Genomic DNA, 23,498 nt, shown 5'->3' with positions numbered 1-23,498 from the left:
TTATACTTTCACTGCTTAAAATAATTAATTTTCCATGGAAGAATGTATGTCATTGGGTGAATATTATTGCATTTTGCTCTTTGTTGGATAAGTTTTAAGAGCTCTCAATTTTCTCATTGTGTCACTGTGTGCTGTGTGGGCTGTCTCTCTGTGTGTCTTCCTGTGAAGTGACTGAACTCTTTAGGGTTGATGGCAGTGGTAGTGGTGATGGGGACGTGGAATTCTTCCTTCCAGCTATTCACAGATGTGGTAAGCACCTGTTCCAAGGCCCTTTATTAACTTTTCTTTTTAGAGACAACAATACTAACCATTTTTTTTTGATACCTACTATGTACAGGCCCTTTACATATTTTATCTCATTAGCCATAACATCAACTTTTCAAAGTATTGTAGTCACCCAGCTAGGAAGTGATCAAGTCAGAATCAGGTTCTTGCCTCTGCCTTCAAAGACTAGACTTTCCTCTTTGTAGGAGCCTCATGCAGTTAATTGATTCTAGTTGTAATAGAAATGCTTGAATATCTCTTATAAAAATAATTTTCTTTGGAAAGCATTTTATATAGCTTTGAACACCTAAAAAGAGACAGAGTATCTGTATTTTCACGTTAAATACATCATGCTTGTTTTCTTTATAAAAAGAACCATGAGTGTTTAATGTAGCACTTAATTAAAACACATGGGAGAAAAATTGCCAATTAATGGGGGGGAATATTGAAAAGAGGATACCTTTTGAAGTAGATTCATACACAAACATGATTCAGCATTTTACCTCAAATATTATTTCATATGAGGAGAGAATGTGTAGAATACTTGTTTTTTGAGGGACAACTTTCTGATTCTCAAATGTTCTTTTTTCACAATGTTTGGCTTTATGTTTTAAGATTAGAACTCATGTTCCTAGTCCTCTCATTCCTAACTTCTACCAGTGCCTCCTGTAAACTTGTATTTAATTATTCAGTTGCATGTAGGATTCTTCATTTTCTTGTTTGCATATATTAATGTAACATAAAAGTTGAACACACTTCTCAGGAAAACATTAAGTATGTCTGTAGATATTGGTACCTTTTTAGTTACAAGATTGGACTGTTTGGGGCCAGAAGAGGGTGATCTACAATATCATAATATGATGAAAAATAGGCCTAGAATTAATGCACGTCTGGAAACCAAGAATCTGTTAAGTCAGATTGGTGAAAATCCCAGGGAAGCTGCTGTTTCAGTTTAAAGGTAGAAGTCATTTGGCTCATGTTCTTCTGAGTTCAGCAAAGGTCGTGGGAGACTTGCCGCATGTGCTCTGTGTGGAGGAATGTTCTCTTTCATGGAGAAGAATAAGGAAAAACAAGTTTTCCTTATTCTTCTCCAAGTGTTAAGCAGCACTTGTATATCACATTGGTGCCAAAATAGAGAAAGGTCATAAAAGCATGAATATATGTGGCAACTATTTGTGCCTGCCTTTCTTTCTAAAACAAATTGGAACATACTCATGAATGATACAGCTGTCTTCAAAAAGTTGTTCCTTGGCTTTTCCTTTGATTTGTAAATTACTGATTAACATTTTCTTGTTCAAATTTACTCATGCAGCCAGCCTAGGAGTGGCTTCCCAAATTCTAGTGACAATTGCGGCTTCTGACCATGCTCATGGTATATTTGAATTTAGCCCTGAGTCACTCTTTGTCAATGGAACGGAGCCAGAAGATGGGTACAGCACTGTTGTGTTAAATGTGAGTACATTTTTCCTCCAGTCTCAGATACTTTCTGTTCTTAGAAAACTTATATTATGCAGGTATGCTTATGTCAATTTATTTTCCTATGAAGGTAGAAGGGGAATGAGCGTAGTGGCACAGACAATACAAATTAACCATTGAAAAGTGATTTGGCATTTTTCTTTGTATATAGCTTTGTACATAAATTCACCATGATTCTGAGAATTTTCCTGGCTCTTAAAGAATATAATGGAGCTGTACCACAAGAGTTATTTTAATAGAATTTTTTATTCTATAATTTCAGATAGGCTGTGGTAAGAAACATCTTCTGAAGCTCAGTGACTTAATGTAACACAGATTTGTTTTTTGCTCATGGTATATGTCCAGTTTAAATTGGCAGTCATCAATCACTTATGGGTCAAGGGCTTACAGAGGCTACACTCAACAGGCCCTCTTATCTTCATGAAGTGGGGAGATGTGGACTGAGAGAACTGCATCCTTGCTCTTCCAGCTTCTTTGTGGAAGCTATGCACAGCGTTTGTACTTACCCTTCATTGGTCAAAGCAAGTCATGTGGACATGCCTAATGTCAGTGGGTAGAGAAATACAGTCCTACCTCCTCCAAAAGGAAAGAAAATCCAAAATATTAACACCAATAATAATAACTCTCTATTTTGTGTGTGTGTGTTTACTCCTCTGCTTTGTTCTAGTAGAAATTAAGTAGGATTCTGTTGTTAAATAATGGAAAGGATCACTTAGAGGCTTGCCTCAGCTTCCTTGGATTTTATACAAATAATGAAGAAAGATCACTCAAAATATATCCCTTCTGTACTCTTATGGCAAATCTTCAAATAAACTGTTGTGGAATAATTTAAACAACTTTAAAAAGATAAACTTGTTATCCAAAAAAGAAAAAAAAAAAGAATGAAGGGAAAGGATCAAGTTTTATAAAATCCCTGTCTCAAATTTTATTTTTAGTTAACATTCATATTTCCAGTATAAATAAAAGTTACTATTATTTGAGACTTATTGGAGTATTTCAAAAACTTTTTATTCTTAGAGTATTAGTGACAGAAGCACTTTTTTACTTCTTAAATGTATTAAACTTTGGGCAAATATATTTTTCAGTGAGTTTGTTTTTCATTAAATTGAAGATAAAAGGAAATATAATGTTTTTAAGAATGAGTTTTATAGCTAGCTTTTCAGAAAAATATCACTCCTTACTGTGAAGTATATATACCATCTTTGCAGTAAATATAAAATATTTTAATGAGTCTGCTTAAATATAATCATTTGCTTTATTACTAACATATGATTGCAAATACAACAGTAATTTAGTAAGAAGCTCAAACTGTTCAATTTGTAGTTTTATGCCAACAGTCACTTTTTAAGTAGGGCTTGGTGAGGTCTTGAAAGATGGGTAGTACTTCAAGAATCTTACATTTTTGAGAACAACTTATATAAAATAAATAAAACTATACTATGCTGCTATCATTCTGTATTTTCAAACCTCTGAATGGATGATATTAATCCTTATTTAATACATTTTAATATTAAATATTTTATAGATTATAAGAAGTCATGGAGCTCTGTCTCAAGTGACTTTGCTTTGGAGCATCGACTCTGATCCTGATGGTGATCTCGCCTTCACCTCTGGCAACATCACATTTGAGATTGGGCAGAAGACTGCCAATATCACAGTGGAAGTACTGCCAGATGAGGACCCAGAACTAGACAAGGCATTCTCTGTGTCCATCCTCAGAGTCTCCAGTGGCTCTTTGGGAGCTCGTACTAATGCCACTTTAACAGTTTTGGCTAGTGACGATCCTTATGGGGTCTTCATCTTTTCTGAGAAAACGAGACCTATTGAAGTTGAGGAGGCAACGCAGAACATCACATTATCAATAATACGGTTAAAAGGCCTCATGGGAAAAGTCAGAGTCACATATGCGACACTGGATGATTTGGAAAAACTGCCTTATTTTCCACCTAATTTAGCCAGAGCAACTCAAGGAAGAGACTATACACCAGCTTCTGGATTTGCTTTTTTTAGAGCCAACCAGAGTGAGGCAACAATAAATATTTCAATTTTGGATGATGATGAACCAGAAAGATCAGAGTCGGTGTTTATTGAACTACTCAATGCTACTTCAGTAGAGAGAGTGCAGAATCGCCCAAGTAAGTAGCCATTAGTGTATTATTATTATTATTATTATTATTATTATTGTAGGTAAGAATCATAAAACAACAAATTAAGAATTGGATATAATAGAAAATTCTATAAAAATGGTAAGCTCCAACTTTGAAAGCACCATCTTATAAAAGTTTATAAGGCAGATGGAAATCAGATGCTTGAAAACGTGAAGTCATATTTTAAAAGTCATTACATTCACAGACTGAATTTTTAGAAGCTTCTGTGTAACTGACCTCTAGTACTACTATACTATATATATATATAGTAGCTTCCAAAACATTCTAGAATCAATCTTGCTAGCAAGATTCTGAGCTTCTCTTGTCTTGATCTACTCTGGAAGATTACCTAACCAGTAGAGGCCCTTTGTATTGTTAAGGAGCATGTGTGAGGGAAGGGGGAGAGGAGAGTGTAGCCGAAAGAAATCCTGTAAACTTGTAGGGCACTGTGGTTGCTGAGAAGAAGGCATTGGTTGAGAACAGGAATGCAAAATAAGAAGTGATCCCTGTTGGGCAGAGGATCTGTTGCAACAGCTTCAATTGGAAAATAAGTCATGGGGCTTCAATAGGGTAACAGATAAGAAAATTCATGCAGTGTCTGGTACATTGTTAGTATCCATAAATATGAACGATTATTATTAATAACATGGCATATGGCATATCAGTGTGCTGTGTGATGGGAGAAACAATCAATGTGAATTTTAATTCTTGATATGTATGTTTCTGGAACCATGCAGCATGCTTTGGGCAATTCATAGGCATAAGCCATGGTGTGGAATAATTAAGTGCACATCTGTATGTTATTGACTCAAGTTTTAATAGGTAAAATCAGTGTAGGACCTGATAGGGTCTGTGTTACTCTGAGTGTAATCATCAACTTTCAGGAGAGCAGTGTGAGAAGACTGGCAAGCAGCACCGGGGTGAGAGTGCAGGACAGAATGAAAAGAAGTAAAAGATGAAGGTTTTATACCTATTTTGGCGAGGAATTGTAAATAGGGAGCAAGAGATCTGACAAACCCTTAAGAATGCTTCTTGATTGTGTTCACAAGGTACTAGCATGAAACCTTTGGTGACATCCTTAATATCTTTGTGCCTCTGATTCCTCGTCTGTAAAAGTATACAGTGGTACCTACCACATGGAGGTGGGGAGATGGTGTGGGCATCACATAACTTGATACAGGACAAGTGCTTAGAACAGTGGCTGGCAAATAGTACACACTGAAACAATGTCTGCTGCTACAACTCTCTCTGTCACTGCCTCTCTTTTTCTAATTTAGTTTAATTATATTTTTTTATAGTTTTTGATTTTAACTATGACATAAATTAGCATGGTCTGGCCTATATCATTGAAATTACTTGTTTTTAAAAAGGTTAAATTGAAATGTTAAATTTTATTTATTATCAATTGTTATAGGTATTCTTAATATGGACTTAAAATTGTTTACTTCAGTTTGGTGATACTTAGTTTGTGTAAGAAGGTCACTTTTCTGTTTTGGCAAGGGTGCTGTTTGGAAATGAACCCAGAAACTAAATCAGGGAGTTTGTGGAAGGTCGTAAATGCCCTCAAAGTAAGTTTTGCTCTCTTTAAATCAGTGGGAAGTAAGAGAGCTTTAAAAGTATGAGCACACTCTATTGTATCAGTTGAGATAGCATTGAGGCTGACTCTCCTTTCTGATGAGGTGGTTGAGTGACTATTAACTAAAATGGGGCAGGGAGGAATAGATTTGTGAGGCAGGACAGGGAAGCAGAGAGGTGGTAATTTTATTAGAGTAAGATGATCGACTTTTGGTCTTTGAGGGCAAGGAGCTAAATTACTTTTCTACTGAATTTTGTGACTGAAATGCTGTTTTTAAAAAATTTCATGACATACTGATAACTAGGAGAGCATAATTCTGTAGGTTTCATCATTATCTGTTGTAATATTATGTGAGTGATTATTAGTTATGCTCTAATAATTTTTTGCCTTTTGACAAATTTCCAGTACTTATTAAGATATCCCGGTAGGATAACTATTCCTTTGCTGAGGATTCTGGAATAAAAATCCTCCCAGAATGTAAAGCTACAAGGGGGTAAGGACTTTCTGTTTGATTTGTTTTTGAATCCCCAGTGTCTAAGTAGTGCTGGTACATAGTAATCAACAAATATTTTTTGATATAAGTAGTAGAGAGAAACACCAAACGGTGATCCTGTTTGGCTGATGGAATCTTGCCAAGGCTTTCTGATGACTTTTAGTCAGTTCTGAGAATTATGATATATTAGTTTTTCTTCTGTTTTTCAGTTCCAAATTCTCCACGCCTTGGGTCTAAGATAGAAACGATTGCTCATCTAATTATCATCGCCAATGATGATGCATTTGGAATTCTTCAGCTCTCAGCACCAGTTGTTCGAGTGGCAGAAAATCATGTTGGGCCCATTATCAATGTGACCAGAGCAGGGGGAGCATTTGCAGATGTTTCTGTGAAGTTTAAAGCCGTGCCAGTGACTGCAGTAGCTGGTGAGAAAAGAGCTGAGGAGCGGTGAAGTGTTTTAGAAGGAAATCCTATCTCTCATTAACAAAGCCATTCAAAGATGTAGTTAGAAAAATCACCTGGAGAACAATAATACTCTTGCCTCCTTTGTAAGGCCCAAACCTAGAGCTTTTCTCATATATCTGTGACAGTGATTTTGTAGAGTTTGTGAAAACTGTTGGCAGAATTGTATATGAACTTTAAAGCTGTGATGACCAGAATATGCATAAAACCCATGAAAGGTAAACTAAAGAAAGCATTGTTCAATTTTCTCTGGGTGTACTCTTTTTTTTTAAAGAGATTCATGTGTAAATGATACTGTGGAATGCAGGATTAAATGCACAGACATATGATTGCTGTGCTTGGCAACGGTCTTGTCTCTTAACCCATTATCTTGTCTGGTAGTTTATTTATGAAGAACATGGAAAAGATAATGGTTAGCATTAACTGTTTTATGCATAAGCAGTATAATTTCATTGCCAAATGCAAACATCAGGAGACTACCGCCTTTGAGCCTTTGATGATGCAGTTACAGCGTCTAGGAGGTTTGCCTAAAAGCTGTTCACTTAGAATCTTTCAATATACTCAAAGGAACACAAGTGTGAAAGAATGTGATGGCATGCTTGATTTTTTAAAATAAGTCGTCTGGATATGATACTTGCTTGAAAAGATAGTAAACCAGGCTCACCTAGTCCCTGAGTGGGATGTGTTTGTGTGTGTGTGTATATGTGTTCATGTGCACATGTACACACATTTGGGGTGGGTAGCCCAGGAATGCCTGACTGTCTGTTGGGGGCCTTACATGCTGACAGATGGGGAGGACGAATCAGAGTTGTAGGAAATTAGCCCTCAGGCTCCATAGGAAGCCTCTTCTCCCTCCTTTCCCTGCCCACTGTTTGACCAGGAGCAAAGCTCCTGCCACTCTGAGCAGTATGCAATAGGAGCTATTAGTCGAACTTTGTAGGGAAGTCCATAGTTTCCAGCTATAACATTGATGATGGTGGACATGCCCAAATCTGTATAACAGTATGATTTATCTCTCCAGTGAGATCAGAATTCTAATTTTATTTTTTGTCTTTAAAGCATTATATACATTTTTCTTTTGTAGATAAAGGTTTATTTTATGGTAATGAATCACTTTCTATATCTATGTCTATATCCATACCTGTATCCCTGTCTCTGTCCCTATCCTTATCTCTGTCTCTCTCCCTGCCCCTATATTTATCTCTATATGGCAAGTAGAACAAATTGTATATATGCGTGTGTATATATATATATATATATACACACACATATTTATATCTTTCTAAAAATGAAAGAGTGAACTTGAACACCCTTTGGATGTCTTTTTCATTATTCTGTGATATCAAACCCATTTTTATCAGCAAGAAAAGTGAAATATTATTTAAAATAAGTGTAGTCAATATCCTCAAAAAGCCTGTCCAAATATATCCATGAAATTTGATACTGTCTTTGATACTAATTTGAAATTAGTGTTTCCCTAGTGTATGGAATGTTACTATCATATTTTGGATAAGTCTTAGCAGTTAACTTTTTGTCTTTATAGGTGAAGATTATAGTATAGCTTCATCGGATGTGGTCTTGCTAGAAGGAGAGATCAGTAAAGCTGTGCCAATATATATCATTAATGACATCTACCCTGAGCTGGAAGAATCTTTTCTTGTGCTACTGCTGAATGAAACAACAGGTGGAGCCAAAGTAGGGGTATTAACAGAGGCGATTATTATTATTGAGGCCTCTGATGACCCCTATGGATTATTCGGTAACCAAACTAGTTTTTGTCTCTTTTACTTGGCTGTGTAGATCATACATTTCTTTATTTTTAGAGGCTCAAGATTAATTTAATCTTGTTTCCTTTTTTTTTTTCCTGATTAACTTTTTTATTTTGGTATCATTAATATACAATCACAGGAGCAACATTGTGGTTATTAGATTCTCCCCATTATCAAGTCCCCACCACATTCCCCATTACAGTCACTGTCCATCAGTGTATTAAGATGCTATAGAGTCACTGCTTGTCTTCTCTGTGCTATACTGCCTTCCCCATGCCCGCCCCCCTATGTTATGTGTGCTAATTGTAAGGCCCCTTATTCCCCTCCTTCCTCTCTTCCCACCCACCCTTCCTAGTCCATTTTCCTTTGGCAACTGTTAGTCCATTCTTGGGTTCTGTGAGTCAGCTGCTGTTTTGGTCCTTCAGTTTTTGCTTTGTTCTTATGCTCCACAGATAAGTGAAATCATTTGGTACTTGTCTTTCTCCACCTGGCTTATTTCACTGAGCATAATACTCTCTAGCTCCATCCATGTTGTTGTAAATGGCAGGATTTGTTTTCTTCTTATAGCTGAATAATATTCCATTGTGTATATGTACCATATCTTCTTTATCCATTCATTTACAAATGGACACTTAGGTTGTTTTCATTTCTTGGCTATTGTAAATAGTGCTGCGATAAACATAGGGGTGCATATGTCTTTTTTAAACTGGGCTCCTGCATTCTTAGGGTAAATTCCTAGGAGTGGAATTCCTGGGTCAAATGATATTTCTATTTTAGTTTTTTGAGGAACCTCCATACTGCATTCCACAATGGTTGAACTATTTTACATTCCCAACAGCAGTGTAGGAGGGTTCTCCTTTCTCCTCATCCTTGCCAGCATTTGTTGTTCCTTGTCTTTTGGATGTTGGCCATCCTAACTGGTGTGAGATGATATCTCATTGTGGTTTTAATTTGCATTTCCCTGATAATTAGCGATGAGGAGCATCTTTTCATGTGCCTGTTGGCCATCTGAAATTCTTCTTTGGAGAATTATCTGTTCACATCCTCTGCCCATTTTTTAATAAGGTTATTTGCTTTTTGGGTGTTGAGGCATGTGAGTTCTTTATATATTTTGGATGTTAACCCCTTGTCAGATATGTCATTTACACATATATTCTCCCATACTGTAGGATGTCTTTTTCTTCTGCTAATGGTGTCCTGTGCTGTACAGAGGCTTTTTAGCACAATGCAGTCCCTTTTGTTCATTTTTATTTTGTTTCCCTTGCCTGAGGAAATGCGTTCAGGAAAAAGTTGCTCATGTTTATATTTAAGATATTTTTGCCTATGTTTTCTTCTACAAGTTTTATGGTTTCATGACTTACATTCAGGTCTTTGATCAATTTCAAGTTTACTTTTGTGTATGGGGTAAGGCAGTAATCCAGTTTCATTTCTCTTGCATGTAGCTGTCCAGTTTTGCCAACACCTGCTGTTGAAGAGTCTGTCATTTCCCCATTGTATATCCATGGCTCCTTTATCGTGTATTAATTGACCATATATGCTTGGGTTAATATCTGGGCTCTCTAGTCTGTTCCACTGATCTATGGGTCTGTTCATGTTTCCTTTTTAATGTGCTGTTACTGATATATAGGATACTGATGCACACTCATGAGCAGTGGTTAATGGTTATTAAAAGAGAAAAACCAATCTCCTAGCATAAATGCGGAAGTCATGAACTTTCAGGCTTTTAGGTCATATCTAGTTCCTAGATAGGTTTAGTGAATCTTAGACATGTCTTTAAAAATTAATTTAATTTGTAGAAATTGACACAAAAATCTGTATTTCTGAGATTTCTTGATAAGTAGGAAAATCTGGCAACATTAAGACCTCTTTCCTGTACAGCATCAACCATAGGAGCAAAACAACAGCTGCCTCTTTGAAGCCAGGCTTGCACTGTGCATTTAGCCACAGAAATCACTAGACTTGCTTAGCTTATAACTGGTCTATATATGCCTGACCCCTGTGGGTATCTGAGATTTGGTTTCTGCTTCTGTCATAATGAAGGATAGTTTGAAAGTTTTGGTAGGCCTGACCAATTCATATCACTGCATATTACTCTGATTTTTGTGAGGTTTAGCTATTTAGATTGCTTACAGAGGGGAAAAAAAAGTCAACTCTAGGGTAGTATTTGGTTAGCTCTATGTTTCACTTTGTATTTGCAATTAACTCTGCTCTGCCCTTCAGGTTTTCAGATTACTAAACTTACTGTAGAGGAACCTGAGTTTAACTCAGTGAAGGTAAACCTGCCAATAATTCGAAATTCTGGGACACTTGGCAATGTTACTGTTCTGTGGGTTGCCACCATTAATGGACAGCTTGCTACTGGCGACCTGCGAGTTGTCTCAGGTAATGTGACCTTTGCCCCTGGGGAAACCATTCAAACCTTGTTGTTAGAGGTCCTGGCTGACGACGTTCCGGAGATTGAAGAGGTGAGAGGAATGGCTAGTATAGAATGACACTATAAATCATACCTTGTCTTATAGGACTAGAACAGATAGCTGTTATTGTGTCATTTATATAGGATGTCAAATTTTTTTTCTGGGAGAAAGTTCAAAATATGGTAGTTTGAGAGTCATCCTTGCAGATAACAAAGATAAGAATATTCTGGGAATAGGTCTCGTACACATACCAGTTTACTAGTGAAAGTTGTTTTTCACAACTACATTGTATTTTCAACATTTTCATTAAATGATTAATATATATCTTTCATAATTTTTGCTACATTGTTACATATAAACCCTTAATATGTTTGTATTCATATTCCCTATTGGCGTGAGTGTGGGCCAATCTTAATTATTTAAGTATAGGTTTCAGGTTTCCACTTTTTCATTCATTTGTTCTTCGAGAGTGTTGAGAATTTACCACATGGCAGCATGCTAGATTTATCTGCCAATATTTATTTTTTATGGTGAAGAAGCAAGGTGGCAAATAAAGGCTCAGTGGGAAAGCCAGTTCATCACTAACGTATATTGGCTGCAGATAATTTTATGAAATTCAAGTATTGTTCAAGTCTCAATCTCATAAAATTACTTCTAATAGCATTTATTCTTCAATAGTATCAAATTTCATTTCAATGCTAATTGTGTCATTATTCACTTCTAAAATATTAGATATTAGTTAATACACATAAAACATTTCCCTTGCTTCTCTCTACATTTAGGTGGCATGATGATATGATGATTTGGTTTTAAATTTTGTCAGAGAATTTCCATTTACGATAATGTGGGGAATAAAACATCATAGATTAACTATTCATAAAATATGTATGCAATATATTCCCTAAATAGAAAAGTTATAAGACATAAATGTTTATTCTTGAAATGATAAACATAAATAAGTATCTTAAAATTGATTCACAAGATTATATAACTGCATATTAAGTAAATTACAGCCTATATGTCTTATGTATAATATGCTGTATTATTAAAAATTAACGTGGATTATTCTGTTACATGTTGGGTTTGTAAATGTAATGAACGGGTTTCTTTGAGTCTATTTATATTACATTCCATTTCATAATTATACTTGTATGGATTGTATATTTGATTTTTTTTCTTGTATTGTTCTTGCAGTAATTTCAGAACTGGGATTCTGTTAAGGAAGTTTTCACTGTATTTTTAGGTAATCCAAGTGCTACTAACTGATGCCTCTGGTGGAGGTACTATTGGGTTAGAGCGAGTGGCAAATATTATTATTCCTGCCAATGATAATCCTTATGGTACAGTAGCCTTTGTTCAGTCAGTGTATCACGTTCAAGAGCCTTTGGAGCGAAGTTCCTGTGCTAACATAACTGTCAGACGAAGGTATATGAGATAACTACTGCATCTGTGGGGTGGTGGGAATTGTGGGGTGGGGGGAAGGATCTCTTGTGGAGCTAAATAATTTAAGTTTGGTGGTGGCTATATAATTCAGATTTTTTAAATAGCTTATTATAATTTGTTAATTGAATTATGCCTATTAATAGTACCCATTATATTTATCATGCCTATTAGTGAAATGGATAATAGATTATACATCTTTGGGTTTCTAATCTCAGAAAGTTATTGCTTTAATCTATGATTTGTTTGAATTAGAGCTTAATTGCACGAAGCTTCTAAATTAATACTTAGGTGCTATATGAAGTTGATTCTCAGGTTCTTTTTTTTCTGCGTTTCTTTCATGAGGTAGCATACAGTTCACTGAGCTCCTTCAGAAATGGGGTCTTGGGAACTTGTGGCAAATACATTTCTTTAAAATGTACTCATGCTGTTAACATTATTACTTTGTTTCAGTAAAATTGAGTACTGAAAACTCATTTCCTAATTCTGTTTGATAAATGTGAAATGGACATGATTTGCATATTTTGCAAGGTACTCTCATAACTGGTTAAAAATAAATATTTGCTCAAAGACTAACAAGCTTTCCTTATATGAGAAAACAATTGTTGAATGACAAATGTAATTAAGAACCATAGTTATGTTTATACTAGTACTTTATATATTTTTAAAAACATGAAAACCACAGTCAGCATTTCACATCTCCATATATCATTCACAGATTGCTCTAAGTGCCTAACCTGTCTTTTAATTGTCACCCCACGTTTTAGCGGAGGGCACTTTGGTCGGCTCTTGTTGTTCTACAGCACTTCCGATATCGATGCGGTGGCCCTTGCAGTTGAGCAGGGTCAAGATTTACTGTCCTACTATGAACTGCCAGTTCGAGGGGTGCCTGACCCCCTCTGGAGAACTTGGGTGAATGTCTCTGCAGTGGGGGAGCCCCAGTATACCTGTGCTACTTGGTGCCTCAGAGAACATGCATGCTCAGCGTTTTCATTTTTCAACACGTCTGGGGGCCCCCAGTGTTTTTGGATGATGTCATGGATCAGCCCAGTTGTTAACAACTCAGACTTCTGGACCTACAGGAAAAACATGACAAGGGTAGCATCTGTTTTTAGTGGTCTGGCTGTGGCTGGTAGTGACTATGAGCCTGTGACAAGGCAGTGGGCCACAATGCTGGAAGGCGATGAATTTGCAAACCTCACAGTTTCTATTCTTCCTGATGATTTACCAGAGATGGATGAAAGTTTCTTAATTTCTCTCCTTGAAGTTCACCTCATGAACGTCACAGCCAGTTCTAAAAACCAACCAACCATAGGGCAGCCAAACACTTCCACTGTTGTCATAGCATTAAATGGTGATGCCTTCGGAGAGTTTGTGATCTATGGTGTTGGTCCCAATACTTCAGAAGATGGCTTACATGTCGAAGTTCAGGAGCAGCCCCAAACCTCAGTGGAGCTGGTGATTCACAGGACAGGAGGCAGTTTAGGTCAGGTGACAGTCGAATGGCGCGTAGTTGGTGGGACTGCTGTTGAAGGTTTAGATTTTGTAGGTGCTGGAGACATTCTGACTTTTGCTGAAGGTGAGTGATGGATCTAAATGGATTTTAGTTCCCCCTGGTGAAGCCATTATCGTCAGTTTTTATGATAATGCACATAAGAATCCTTACTTTGTACATTTTTGCTAATATGTAAAAATACAGTATGATTTTTGAAAAAATAGAACTTGGTTTGTTAATGCTTGACAAATCATTTAGGCTGAGATGGTCCTACATATGTATCTTTTTAGTTATTAAGACATGAAAATTTTCAGGGAATTTATGAATTTTATGTGATAGCAGTGCTTTTAAGGAAATACACAGGCAACTCTAAGGCAAATTCTGATCTTGTAAGGGGAATTACAAGTATGAGCCATGGATCTACAACCAAAAATGTGCGTAAGAAGTATTGGTAGAGAAATGAGTATTAACTGGGAATACTTTTAAGATGCAGTAGACAAGTCGGGATAATCTTTTATGAAAGCAGTTTGTAAGTATAAATAGTATGGACTTCGGTGACTTCATTCATATTAAATTAAGCCTACTGATACATCCGTTTATAATACTGCTCTTACATTTAAATGGGATCATTATTGTAAATTTTCATGAGCAAAATAATTGTAGATAACTCAGCCAACAAATTAGGGTCAAAATCACTGATTCTTTTCCAGGAGTGGTTGAATCTGATATATTTGGAAAATTTGGAAAGCTAATATGTTTAAAATCTTTTTTTTTTTTTTTAGGTGGGGGAAAGTTATCCTTATTGAGATCATTGTTTAAATCCTCATTTGAGCAAAAACAGATTCCATACACTTTTTTAAATGTAGTGTTTTTCTGATTGAAAGTCATATATACTCACAAAAACTTCATGATAGACAAAATTAAGGAAATGTTACTCATAATTCTGTATCACAGAACAATTCATTGTATCTTTATAATTTTTTTGCATATACTTTTCTGGAAACAGTAATTGTTGATCATGATAAAGTATACTTTTTGAAACATCTAATGAGCATTATGTTTTAGAATGAAACTTTAAAATAGTATAAAACATTTCTATAAAGTTATTTCCTACTAGGAGACTTTGGGAATAATGGAATATGATATGTTTGATAGAGCCAGGGTAGTACAGGTTGTTAATTGGTAACATTTCTCCCTATTTCAAAGGAAATGATGAAAATTTAGGAGAGAGTTGAGATGAAAAATTCAAGTTAGGTTTTCCAGTGGCTTTAGTAACTACAAAGAAAGTTATCATATAAAGTAGTAGCATTATACAAATTAGTATTACCTTGAATTTTATCCTTGGACTATATTTTACATGGCTAACCAATTCTTGGATAATCTCTAGTTTCTGTGAATTGATGAAATGCACCAGGGTCATGAGAGAGAGAACATATATACATATCCCCTTTTTCCTTTTTCCTGCCTTTTCTGTTTTCATCTTCTTTTCAGAAGGTGGCAAAGAACTAGTTGTGGGATCCCATAGGCTGAACAGCAGAAACAGTAGTAGGTTTAGGGGTGCTCAGGGGTTCTGTGTATACTAGTAGGGTCCTAGATTGCAAAAGTAGACTATTTGGCCCTTGTTGCTGTTACTCATCCCTTTGAATTCCTCTTCTGCCTCCTCATTGCACAATATCCCGGAGACTGGTATTTGATGCTGTCATCTCATTTAGTTACCAAAAGACTCTTCTCATTCAGGCTCGTTTTTCCACTCAGATTCTGCCATCCCTTTTCTGTTGCCCTTTTGGTCCCCATTCCCTAAGTGTTCCTGTCCTTTCAGGGAGTTACTGACTTGGTTACCTACTGGAAAAAATTATTTTGCTCATGAAGATTTACAATAATGATCCCATTTAAATGTAAGAGCAGTATTATAAACGGATGTATCAGTAGGCTTAATTTAATATGAATGAAGTCACCAAAGTCCATACTATTTATACTTAAAAACTGCTTTCATAAAAGATTATCCCGACTTGTCTACTGGATCTTAAAACGGTAATTCCAGAGTGAAACATAGTAATTTCAGAGTGAGACTGAGACCTCTAGAGGGAGCTGTTTCTAGACAGAAGTTGCTTCAGAAGCTATTTCCCTAGCTAGGTCATTGTTCTTGGGTGAAGACCAGGAATAAAACCATGATTCTTTGAAATAATTCTTCCCTTTAATTTTTCTGTAATTTAAAATATTCCCCATAATCTGTCTATATTAATAAAAATATAGTGTTTCATATGTGGAAGGATATACAGATTAACATACAACATTTGCTTGTACTGGCACTAATATTGCTTCTTATACTGAACTATCATAATTCCCTTACATACTTTCACTTAACTTTTAAAAATCAAAGTAATTTGGGGTTTTTGAGAATTCTCTATATTGGTGATTTTATTACTTTGGCTTTGATTCCATTTATTTTTTTAATAGGGGAAACCAAAAGGACAGCCATTTTAACCATCCTGGACGATTCGGAGCCCGAGGACAATGAAAGCATCCTAGTCAGTCTGGTGCACACTGAAGGTGGAAGTAGGATTTTGCCCAGTGCTGACACTGTCCGAGTGGACATTGTGGCCAATGACAATGTGGCAGGAATTGTCGGCTTTCAGACAGGTTCCAGATCTGTCATAGGGCATGAAGGTGGGTTCCTTTTCTTGTTGGGCACGGTTGTTCTCTTTTCTGTGGACGTCATTTTTGTTATGTAATCTTCTAAAGTCTCCAATGTTTTTTTTATCATTTCATTATTTTGCAGAGCTGTGTGTGTGAATGTGCATGGAACTGACTTGGGGGAGGGCTATTGAGTGAACTGTCCTACCTATATTTAGGAGTCTTACAAATTGGTGCTGTGTTCTAGCTTGCCACCCCCACTGGTGTGATTTTTAAGGAGTTTAGTCAGATCTGAGATGCTCGTCTTTCTCATCTGTTAAATGATGGGAAATAATATTTACTCCATAAGGTTCTGAGGATTAAATGAGCTAATAAATGGAAAGTGCTTAGCATAGTTCCTGGCAGTGTGCATGTGCTCAGTCATAGCTATAGATACTAAGCAGTGAAAACTTGCTCCCTGTTCAAAACAAATAGCAGTGTGTAATCGGAGAATATTTTGGCCTGAACTTTATATTGTGTTCATACGTTTTATGAATGAAGTGCCAAACTAGTAAAAATTATAAAATATCCATTTCTTTTTCTTAATAACAATAATTTTTTTGACTCTTTTATATTTGTATTGTATGTAGGACTTTGCATATATAAGCCAGTTTTTGTTTAAAACAGAGCAGTGTTTTTTGACTTTGAATAAGACTTTCAGATAAAGCTGGTATTTATAGCCTATGTTTCCCTATAGTTTGTAGTTAGAAATTTAAAAAAGATTTGTGCCCAAAAAGACAAGAAATGAAAAGTATATGTATCATGCATTTGAACTTCTATATTACAGACGGGAAAATTGAGACAGAAAGATTAAGTGACTGGACAAGGCCATGTTAGGTCCTGTGCTAGAAACTAAATATATTTTAGTGTGCATTACCTTTCACCTGCTTGCAAGATTATTTACCTACCATTTCAAATGTCTGAATCATTTTTCAATACTCTTCCCTTTTGTTAATGCTTTAGAATCTCATGGTGTCATGGAAGTAGTGAATAGAAGTGATTAATAGATTGCTGTAAATCCAATCTAAAGACAGATTGTCAGCTCTCAAAAAATTATTCGTAACATATTACAAGTAAAAACTCAACTGAAGGAAAAGTTAATAATGACAAGAACAAAAACATTTATTGAGTGTTTTCTATGTGCCAGACATTTCACATCCATTATTTCACTTAACTTGGTGAAGTGAGTATAACATTAAACACCAGATTTTCACATAAGGAAACTGAATTTTAGACTAGCTAGCCCACAGTTATTCATGGTTGAGTGTAAAGCCAGTGCTTTCTGAACCCAAAGCACATGCTTTTGGGCAGTTTATGAGAAGAGACTTTGTTTTGTTTGACCTTGTATCTGCTGAAAAAAGGGACAGTGCAAGAACTGGGAAATACTTCAGGGAAGTCGGGTTGGAAGAATAATGAATTTGAGTGGCAGTATCTATGTGAGAGAAGAAAACTGGTGGGAGAACCTGTCTTTATCTCAGGTTAGAGATGGAAATTGGATTTTGAGGGATAATAGTTGAAATCAGGAAAACTAGTAAAATCTTTGTGGCTAGAGGAAGAACAACAGCCAGTTGTCGAGGATGGGGCCCTGTGGAACAGCAGACTAAGGTGCTGGGAAAGGAAAAAGACCTGAGAAGAGAGAGAAGCTCTGCCAGAGAGGTGGGAAAGAGGCCAAAGATAAGAGTGTTTTCATTAGTTATCGGGAGAAGAAAGTTGATGTGTCTTATACTAATGTGGACAACAAGTGAGGTTAGATTTCCTAATGGACTGAAAGAAACTGTAGTAACTGTAGAATCTTTAAGGACAACTTGTGATGGGAAGCAAATATCTAAGGATGACAGAAAGATGTAGAGGTCTTTGGACAGTGCTCTTGAAAGTATGACCCTCAAGCTGAAGCCAGTCCACAAAGTGCTGCTGATTGTGGCAAAGTCAGAAGCTGAAATAACCTTTTTAGAAACCTTTATAAAAAGTGCATTTTGCTGTGATATCCAAAAGTGATATTTATGGGCTTGTATGTTCCTTTTGTTATTTAACTCATTTAGTCATTCATTTTATTGTATTTTACTGAAGTGTCAGTTTATGATAGATCGGGGCAAATAAAAGAGAACAAAGCAGAAACCTGTTGTCTTTCACTATGTTAGTTTAAGAAGCACTGCCTTCAGTGATTGTCTGCTTAGGCTATGAGAACAAGGAAAGGAGAAAAATTGGAGAATACAGGTAAAGAGGAGGATTTTGGATTTTTGTTTTTGTTGAAGAAATATAGGAAAGCAAATAATGTGGAAGAAGAGACTAAAAGTACTAGTGGTGTGGAGGGTATAAATCAGATCAGTGAAGATTAGGCTTAAGGAAGGACTTAGAGCTAGACTTAGGTGTGTGACTTCCAGAAAAAATGATGGAAAATTCTTTTAAAGGAAACAAAAAATCTGGATGTCCAGGGTGAATTTAAAGGGATCTTAACCGTAAAGCAGTTAGTGTCTTGACAGTGCATCCCCTGGGGAGTCTGGGTGGGGATGGTAGTGGTGGGTTGCAGGCTCTGTGGAAACCGGCTCTCTTGTCGGGTCTTGCAGAAGCTGCAGGCACTGGCCAGGTGCTTTCACCTGGATGATCTTACCTGAAAACAGACTCTGGGTCTCTTTAGTTTCCAACAGCTAAACATTCAGGAGATGCAAAGAGGAAAAAGGACTAGTAATTAAAAATAATGGTCCACATATGTTTTTCATAAAAAATTTGCTTTATCATGTTAATCTATGAGCATGAGTTCGGTACAGGAAATAAAACATTGCTTTTATTGATTGCATGAATGCTTCCCTATATATTTTTTTATTTTTATTTTTTCTAAATAAAAATTAGGGAGCAATTTGTATTTTTTACCCATTTTTCTTTCCCCTTCTTTGCAAGCCTTTTCCTAGAGTCTAAGTTTTTTTTCAAAACATGTTGAACTTTAAGAATTCAGAATTTTGTGTGTATACTCTGTATGTTATCACAAAATTGTCCAGAGAAATGAGTGTTGTGCATAAGTTTCACCAAAGTGAATTAATGAAAACCTCATGGTGATTTTTCAAAGATAACTGCAAAACAAACAGGATTGAAAAAGTCATGCCATGTAGGCCTTTAACAATGAGAATTGCTTTTGGTCTGTGTTGGAGTTTCATTTGTGGGATTAGATTTAAAATGTGGACTACAATCTAGAATACATTTTCAGTTCATGAGGAGGAATTGTCATCTTGTTTAACAGTGTACTGAATTCTATAGAATCCTATTGTCCATTTTTGTCCTAAAGCAATTAGATAGATGCACAGTAGTAAATACTACTTTCTTTCAAATAGAATGGGCAGAATTTAGAAATACAGGACAATAGATTTTTACTCCGGTTGCAAACTTATATATAAATGTGCTCTTTATAAATCTGTTAGACATTTCATGCAGGCCCCCAGCTCAGCAGCATCGTAATCATCATGTCATGTTCTATGGATTTAAAAATTTTCCTTTTCTCAGAGACAGGATGCAGTTTTTTTTAGGCAAAGATTTGAACAAGAAATTTGATTCTTTTTGAAAAGTATAGAACTGCTGTATTAGAAACACTTAACTTTTTAAAATTGTCCAGATTGACAGTTTGTCGCACATTAGTCATACTCCTGTAATTGTTTAAAATCATCTTCTATTTATTGTAGAGGGCCCTTAATGTGGATGGTTCATGTAGACCACGTATATACGTGTATCTATTAAAATATGTTTCCTATATTTCAGTTTTCCATTATTTTTACACATATTGTAGTTGATGTTTATCTTTTATAATGAATCTGGCTTGTTTTGGGAGAAAAACAGGACTAATGTAAAATTCATGTTCCTTATCTGCCTTAGACTAGGCCTTGATCCTATATGATAGATCTTCTGCTTTAATGTTAAATGTATCACTGACTTCTGGTGGACGTTGTGGATTTCGTATCAGGATGATCTTCTAGGAGTGTAGTCAGATTCTTCAGTAGGTGAAGGCCCTTCTTAGGCTTTTGTTCTGGGCAAAAACTAGAAGTCAGTGTAGGACCTAGTAAAAGGTCATGTGAAAATCATAACCTACCCTTTTTAGAACCTTCCTGCTGTCCTTCCCCCTACTTTTACAAGACTTGTTTCTGAGTTTTACATTTCCAGTGATTGTTCTTTGACTCCTCATCCAGGTAGAAGGTAACTTTCTGGTAATTTTTCTCATGAGGCGTTTTAAATGGACCTGGTCCCTGAAAGTCTGCCTTAAAAATACAAAGTGAATACCCCCATTTTGATTATTCATTAGGAAAATTTTCACACTATTCATGCTGTTGACATGATTTGCAATAGGCTTACAAAAGTGCATTTAAAGAATGCTTTATATATGTGTGTGTGTGTGTGTGTGTGCATGCATGCACACATCATGCTTCAAATTGTTTATTTCAAGTTATGTGGCAACTTGTTAAGTTTTCAAAGGTGGTATAAAGTATTAGACTTCCCTGCAGTAAATTTGTCGGATTTTATTTTTTCTCTCCTTTAGCATTTCATTTTTATTTTTTACCTTATAATGGTATATTTATTGCCAAATCTCTGTGTAATCTTATTAACATTTTTTTATTATGATGATTACAGGTTCCCCTTCAACATGGATCTTTATTGACCTACATTTTTTTCTTCTTGCCACTGTATTCTTATTGCATTTTTAGCACTTGATCAAGCTTCTATAACTTTCTTTTTGAAGTATTACTGGAGTTTGTGATTTATAAAAATGCAAAAACCATGACTGTATAAACCATTTTTTAATTGTGTCATCATACCCAGTGGTGATGACGCAGCTTAATAACTCCAAGGCTCTCTTTATGTATTTCGGTAATAAACCCTTGTTTTTCAATACAAACCTGATGATCTGTGAGAAATTATGCATGCTGTGCAATAGAGAGACTCTAGGGTTTCATACTAGTTCCTATATTCTGTCATAAGAATTAAACAAATAGAGCAATTTAAAATGATATGCTGGCAGTTATGGCTGGTTGTGCAGTCTTTCAGCTACATCCTAGTCTTTGGATAATCTGATTCCTAATTAGCAGTCCCTTAAGTGTTTCAAAAAAAGTCCCAAGATGTAGTCTATTAATATAATAGTAAATGTTTTTTTATACTGAAACACTGAAAAATTTATACATTAAACATTAAAGTGTTTGAGGAAACCTATTGCCCAGTCTTTCTGATGCTCTTCCTTCTTATATTCTCCACTCTCCCAAAGTATTTCATTGTACTAAAGCTATGTGTGCTTAAATTTAGTATGAAAAATTTTAGTCATTTTTTATTCATCTTATTCATCTTGATTGAAATTAAGATAATCTCTAAATCAATACATAGTAATTTAAGAATCCTATTAGAAATACTTGTTTAGTTGTATTAGCTTCAGAAATAAAAAATTATGGTAGCTTAAAAAATACAAAAATGGTGTTTATATTTTATTTCTACTCTGTTTAAAAGTGTCAGAAGTTCTTACTTGAATAACTAAGTAGAAGTGATATTTTTCAGTAAACATACATGGATTCAGCTGTGTGTCTGTTGCAAAATTTAAGGGTGTGTTCTTTTAAAGCCTTTTAAACAGCATTCATTCACATTTTCATAATAATAATTACCTTTTCATGATATAGATCATTTTTATATAGTATGTTCATCACTATAGAAGACTTGAATTGAGCATATTTTCAACAAGCCACATGGCAGTCAGCAATACTCCCTAGGAGCTTATTTTCCACTTACAGCAACTGGAAATAAACAACTTTCACGATTTTCTTCAATTATACAAAGTATTATGTGAGGAGAAAAGCCAGAAATGGAAAGTATCTAAAATACCTCAGGTGTCCAGGAAAGATAACTGTAACTTTGGTAAAGTTACAGAGCTTGATGTAAAGATATGACACCTTTCCTTTGTATTTTTTTTTATAAAACAAAATCACTGATGGTATATGTAAGTTAAAATTCTAAAAATGTGATTTTCAGGTATTTGCCAGCATTTTTATGCATGCATTGTGTAAAATCACATTACATATCAGTGTAAGGCATTTGTATCCTTTTGAGAAATAAAGGAATAATTTACTTGTGTCATTACTAGTTTTGGCCATGAGGAGTTTATTATATTTAATTTACAGAACATTCATGTTTTGGTGCATGTTTTGGAGTGTATGAAAGTTTGTGTTTCCCATTTTAGCATGTGCTTTTGTAATTTCTACATACTGAACTTCCTGAAGTTCTACTAAATGGAAGTATTTAGAAGTGGGATCCCTGTGTTAGTAAACAGTAAGCGTGTATAACGCTTCAGAAAAGTCAAAACAGAAGACCCATATAATATTCTTGGAAAAGGTGCTTTTATAGTTGCATGTTTGAGATTTGGGTTTGTTGAGTTCAGATGTTAAAGTCATCTTCCATTAATCATTTATCAATCTGTACATTTCTCTTGCAGGAGAAATTTTGCAATTCCATGTGCTAAGAACACCCCCAGGTCGAGGAAATGTTACTGTTAACTGGAAAATTACTGGGCAAAATCTAGAAGTCAGTTTTGCTAACTTTACTGGACAACTCTTCTTTCCTGAGGTAATACTGCAAATAGAAGATTTACTACAAATATCCAGAGAAAACAATGTATTTTGAGGAAAATGAGAAAACTCTGATTATGTAATATAAGGATTAAAAGAAGCTGATGGGAAAGCCTCTTGCTTAGAAACCTAAAGGAAAAACATTACTTAAAGAATTTGTAAGACTTAAGGAGTGGGTTTGTTTTTTCATATGTACTTGGTAGATCATTAAGGAAACAAAATGTTGACTTTGTATTTGAGCCAAGCTCTCTGCCTTATCTCCTGGCCTCACACTTTTGCTGTCACCTATGTCATTCTGATGACAGAGCTTGTCCCTCTTAATTCCTCACTGTTTTGGGGCTCTTAGTGCATGACAACAAATATAGCTCTAAAAACAAATGTCATTTTAATGTCCTGTTCATACTATATTTTTCAGATTCCATTTAGGGGCTCTTCCTGATTGTTTGAAGGAAGGTGATTGGTGGGAAATAACTATGTAAAGGTGTGGATACAAAATCAGCACCACTTCTTTGTAACTCTGTCATCTTCCTCTTTTCTCCACACTTACTTGGTGTGAATTCTTGTTTGATAATATGCTTAGTTCTTTCCACTCCACTGCCTCAACAATACGCCATCTCCCTGTAACTTTCTGCCTTGAGTATTGAATTGGATTCCTGATACCTGGTGTCTTGCCTGAGGGTTTTAGCACTGGGCAAGTTCACTGTGGAT

The 23,498-nt window shown here is 35.6% G+C and overlaps 1 protein-coding gene across 1 annotated transcript in view; it reads left to right on the top strand.

The window, feature by feature from the left end:
• The window catches only part of ADGRV1 (adhesion G protein-coupled receptor V1), a 487,139-nt gene that overhangs the window by 59,224 nt on the left and 404,417 nt on the right, over positions 1–23,498 (top strand). Inside the window, exons 25-34 of the mRNA XM_036925534.2 lie at positions 169–249; positions 1,577–1,716; positions 3,266–3,875; positions 6,166–6,381; positions 7,962–8,177; positions 10,408–10,652; positions 11,845–12,026; positions 12,809–13,620; positions 15,994–16,203; positions 22,658–22,788. Of these exons, the coding sequence (XP_036781429.2) occupies positions 169–249; positions 1,577–1,716; positions 3,266–3,875; positions 6,166–6,381; positions 7,962–8,177; positions 10,408–10,652; positions 11,845–12,026; positions 12,809–13,620; positions 15,994–16,203; positions 22,658–22,788 (2,843 nt within the window). The remainder of the gene's footprint in view (positions 1–168; positions 250–1,576; positions 1,717–3,265; positions 3,876–6,165; positions 6,382–7,961; positions 8,178–10,407; positions 10,653–11,844; positions 12,027–12,808; positions 13,621–15,993; positions 16,204–22,657; positions 22,789–23,498) is intronic.

The sequence above is a fragment of the Manis pentadactyla genome, chromosome 2 (genome assembly GCF_030020395.1).
Source record: "Manis pentadactyla isolate mManPen7 chromosome 2, mManPen7.hap1, whole genome shotgun sequence".
NCBI lineage: Eukaryota > Metazoa > Chordata > Mammalia > Pholidota > Manidae > Manis > Manis pentadactyla.
Note: the sequence above shows the minus strand (reverse complement) of the source record. Positions and strands in the feature narration are given on the sequence as shown.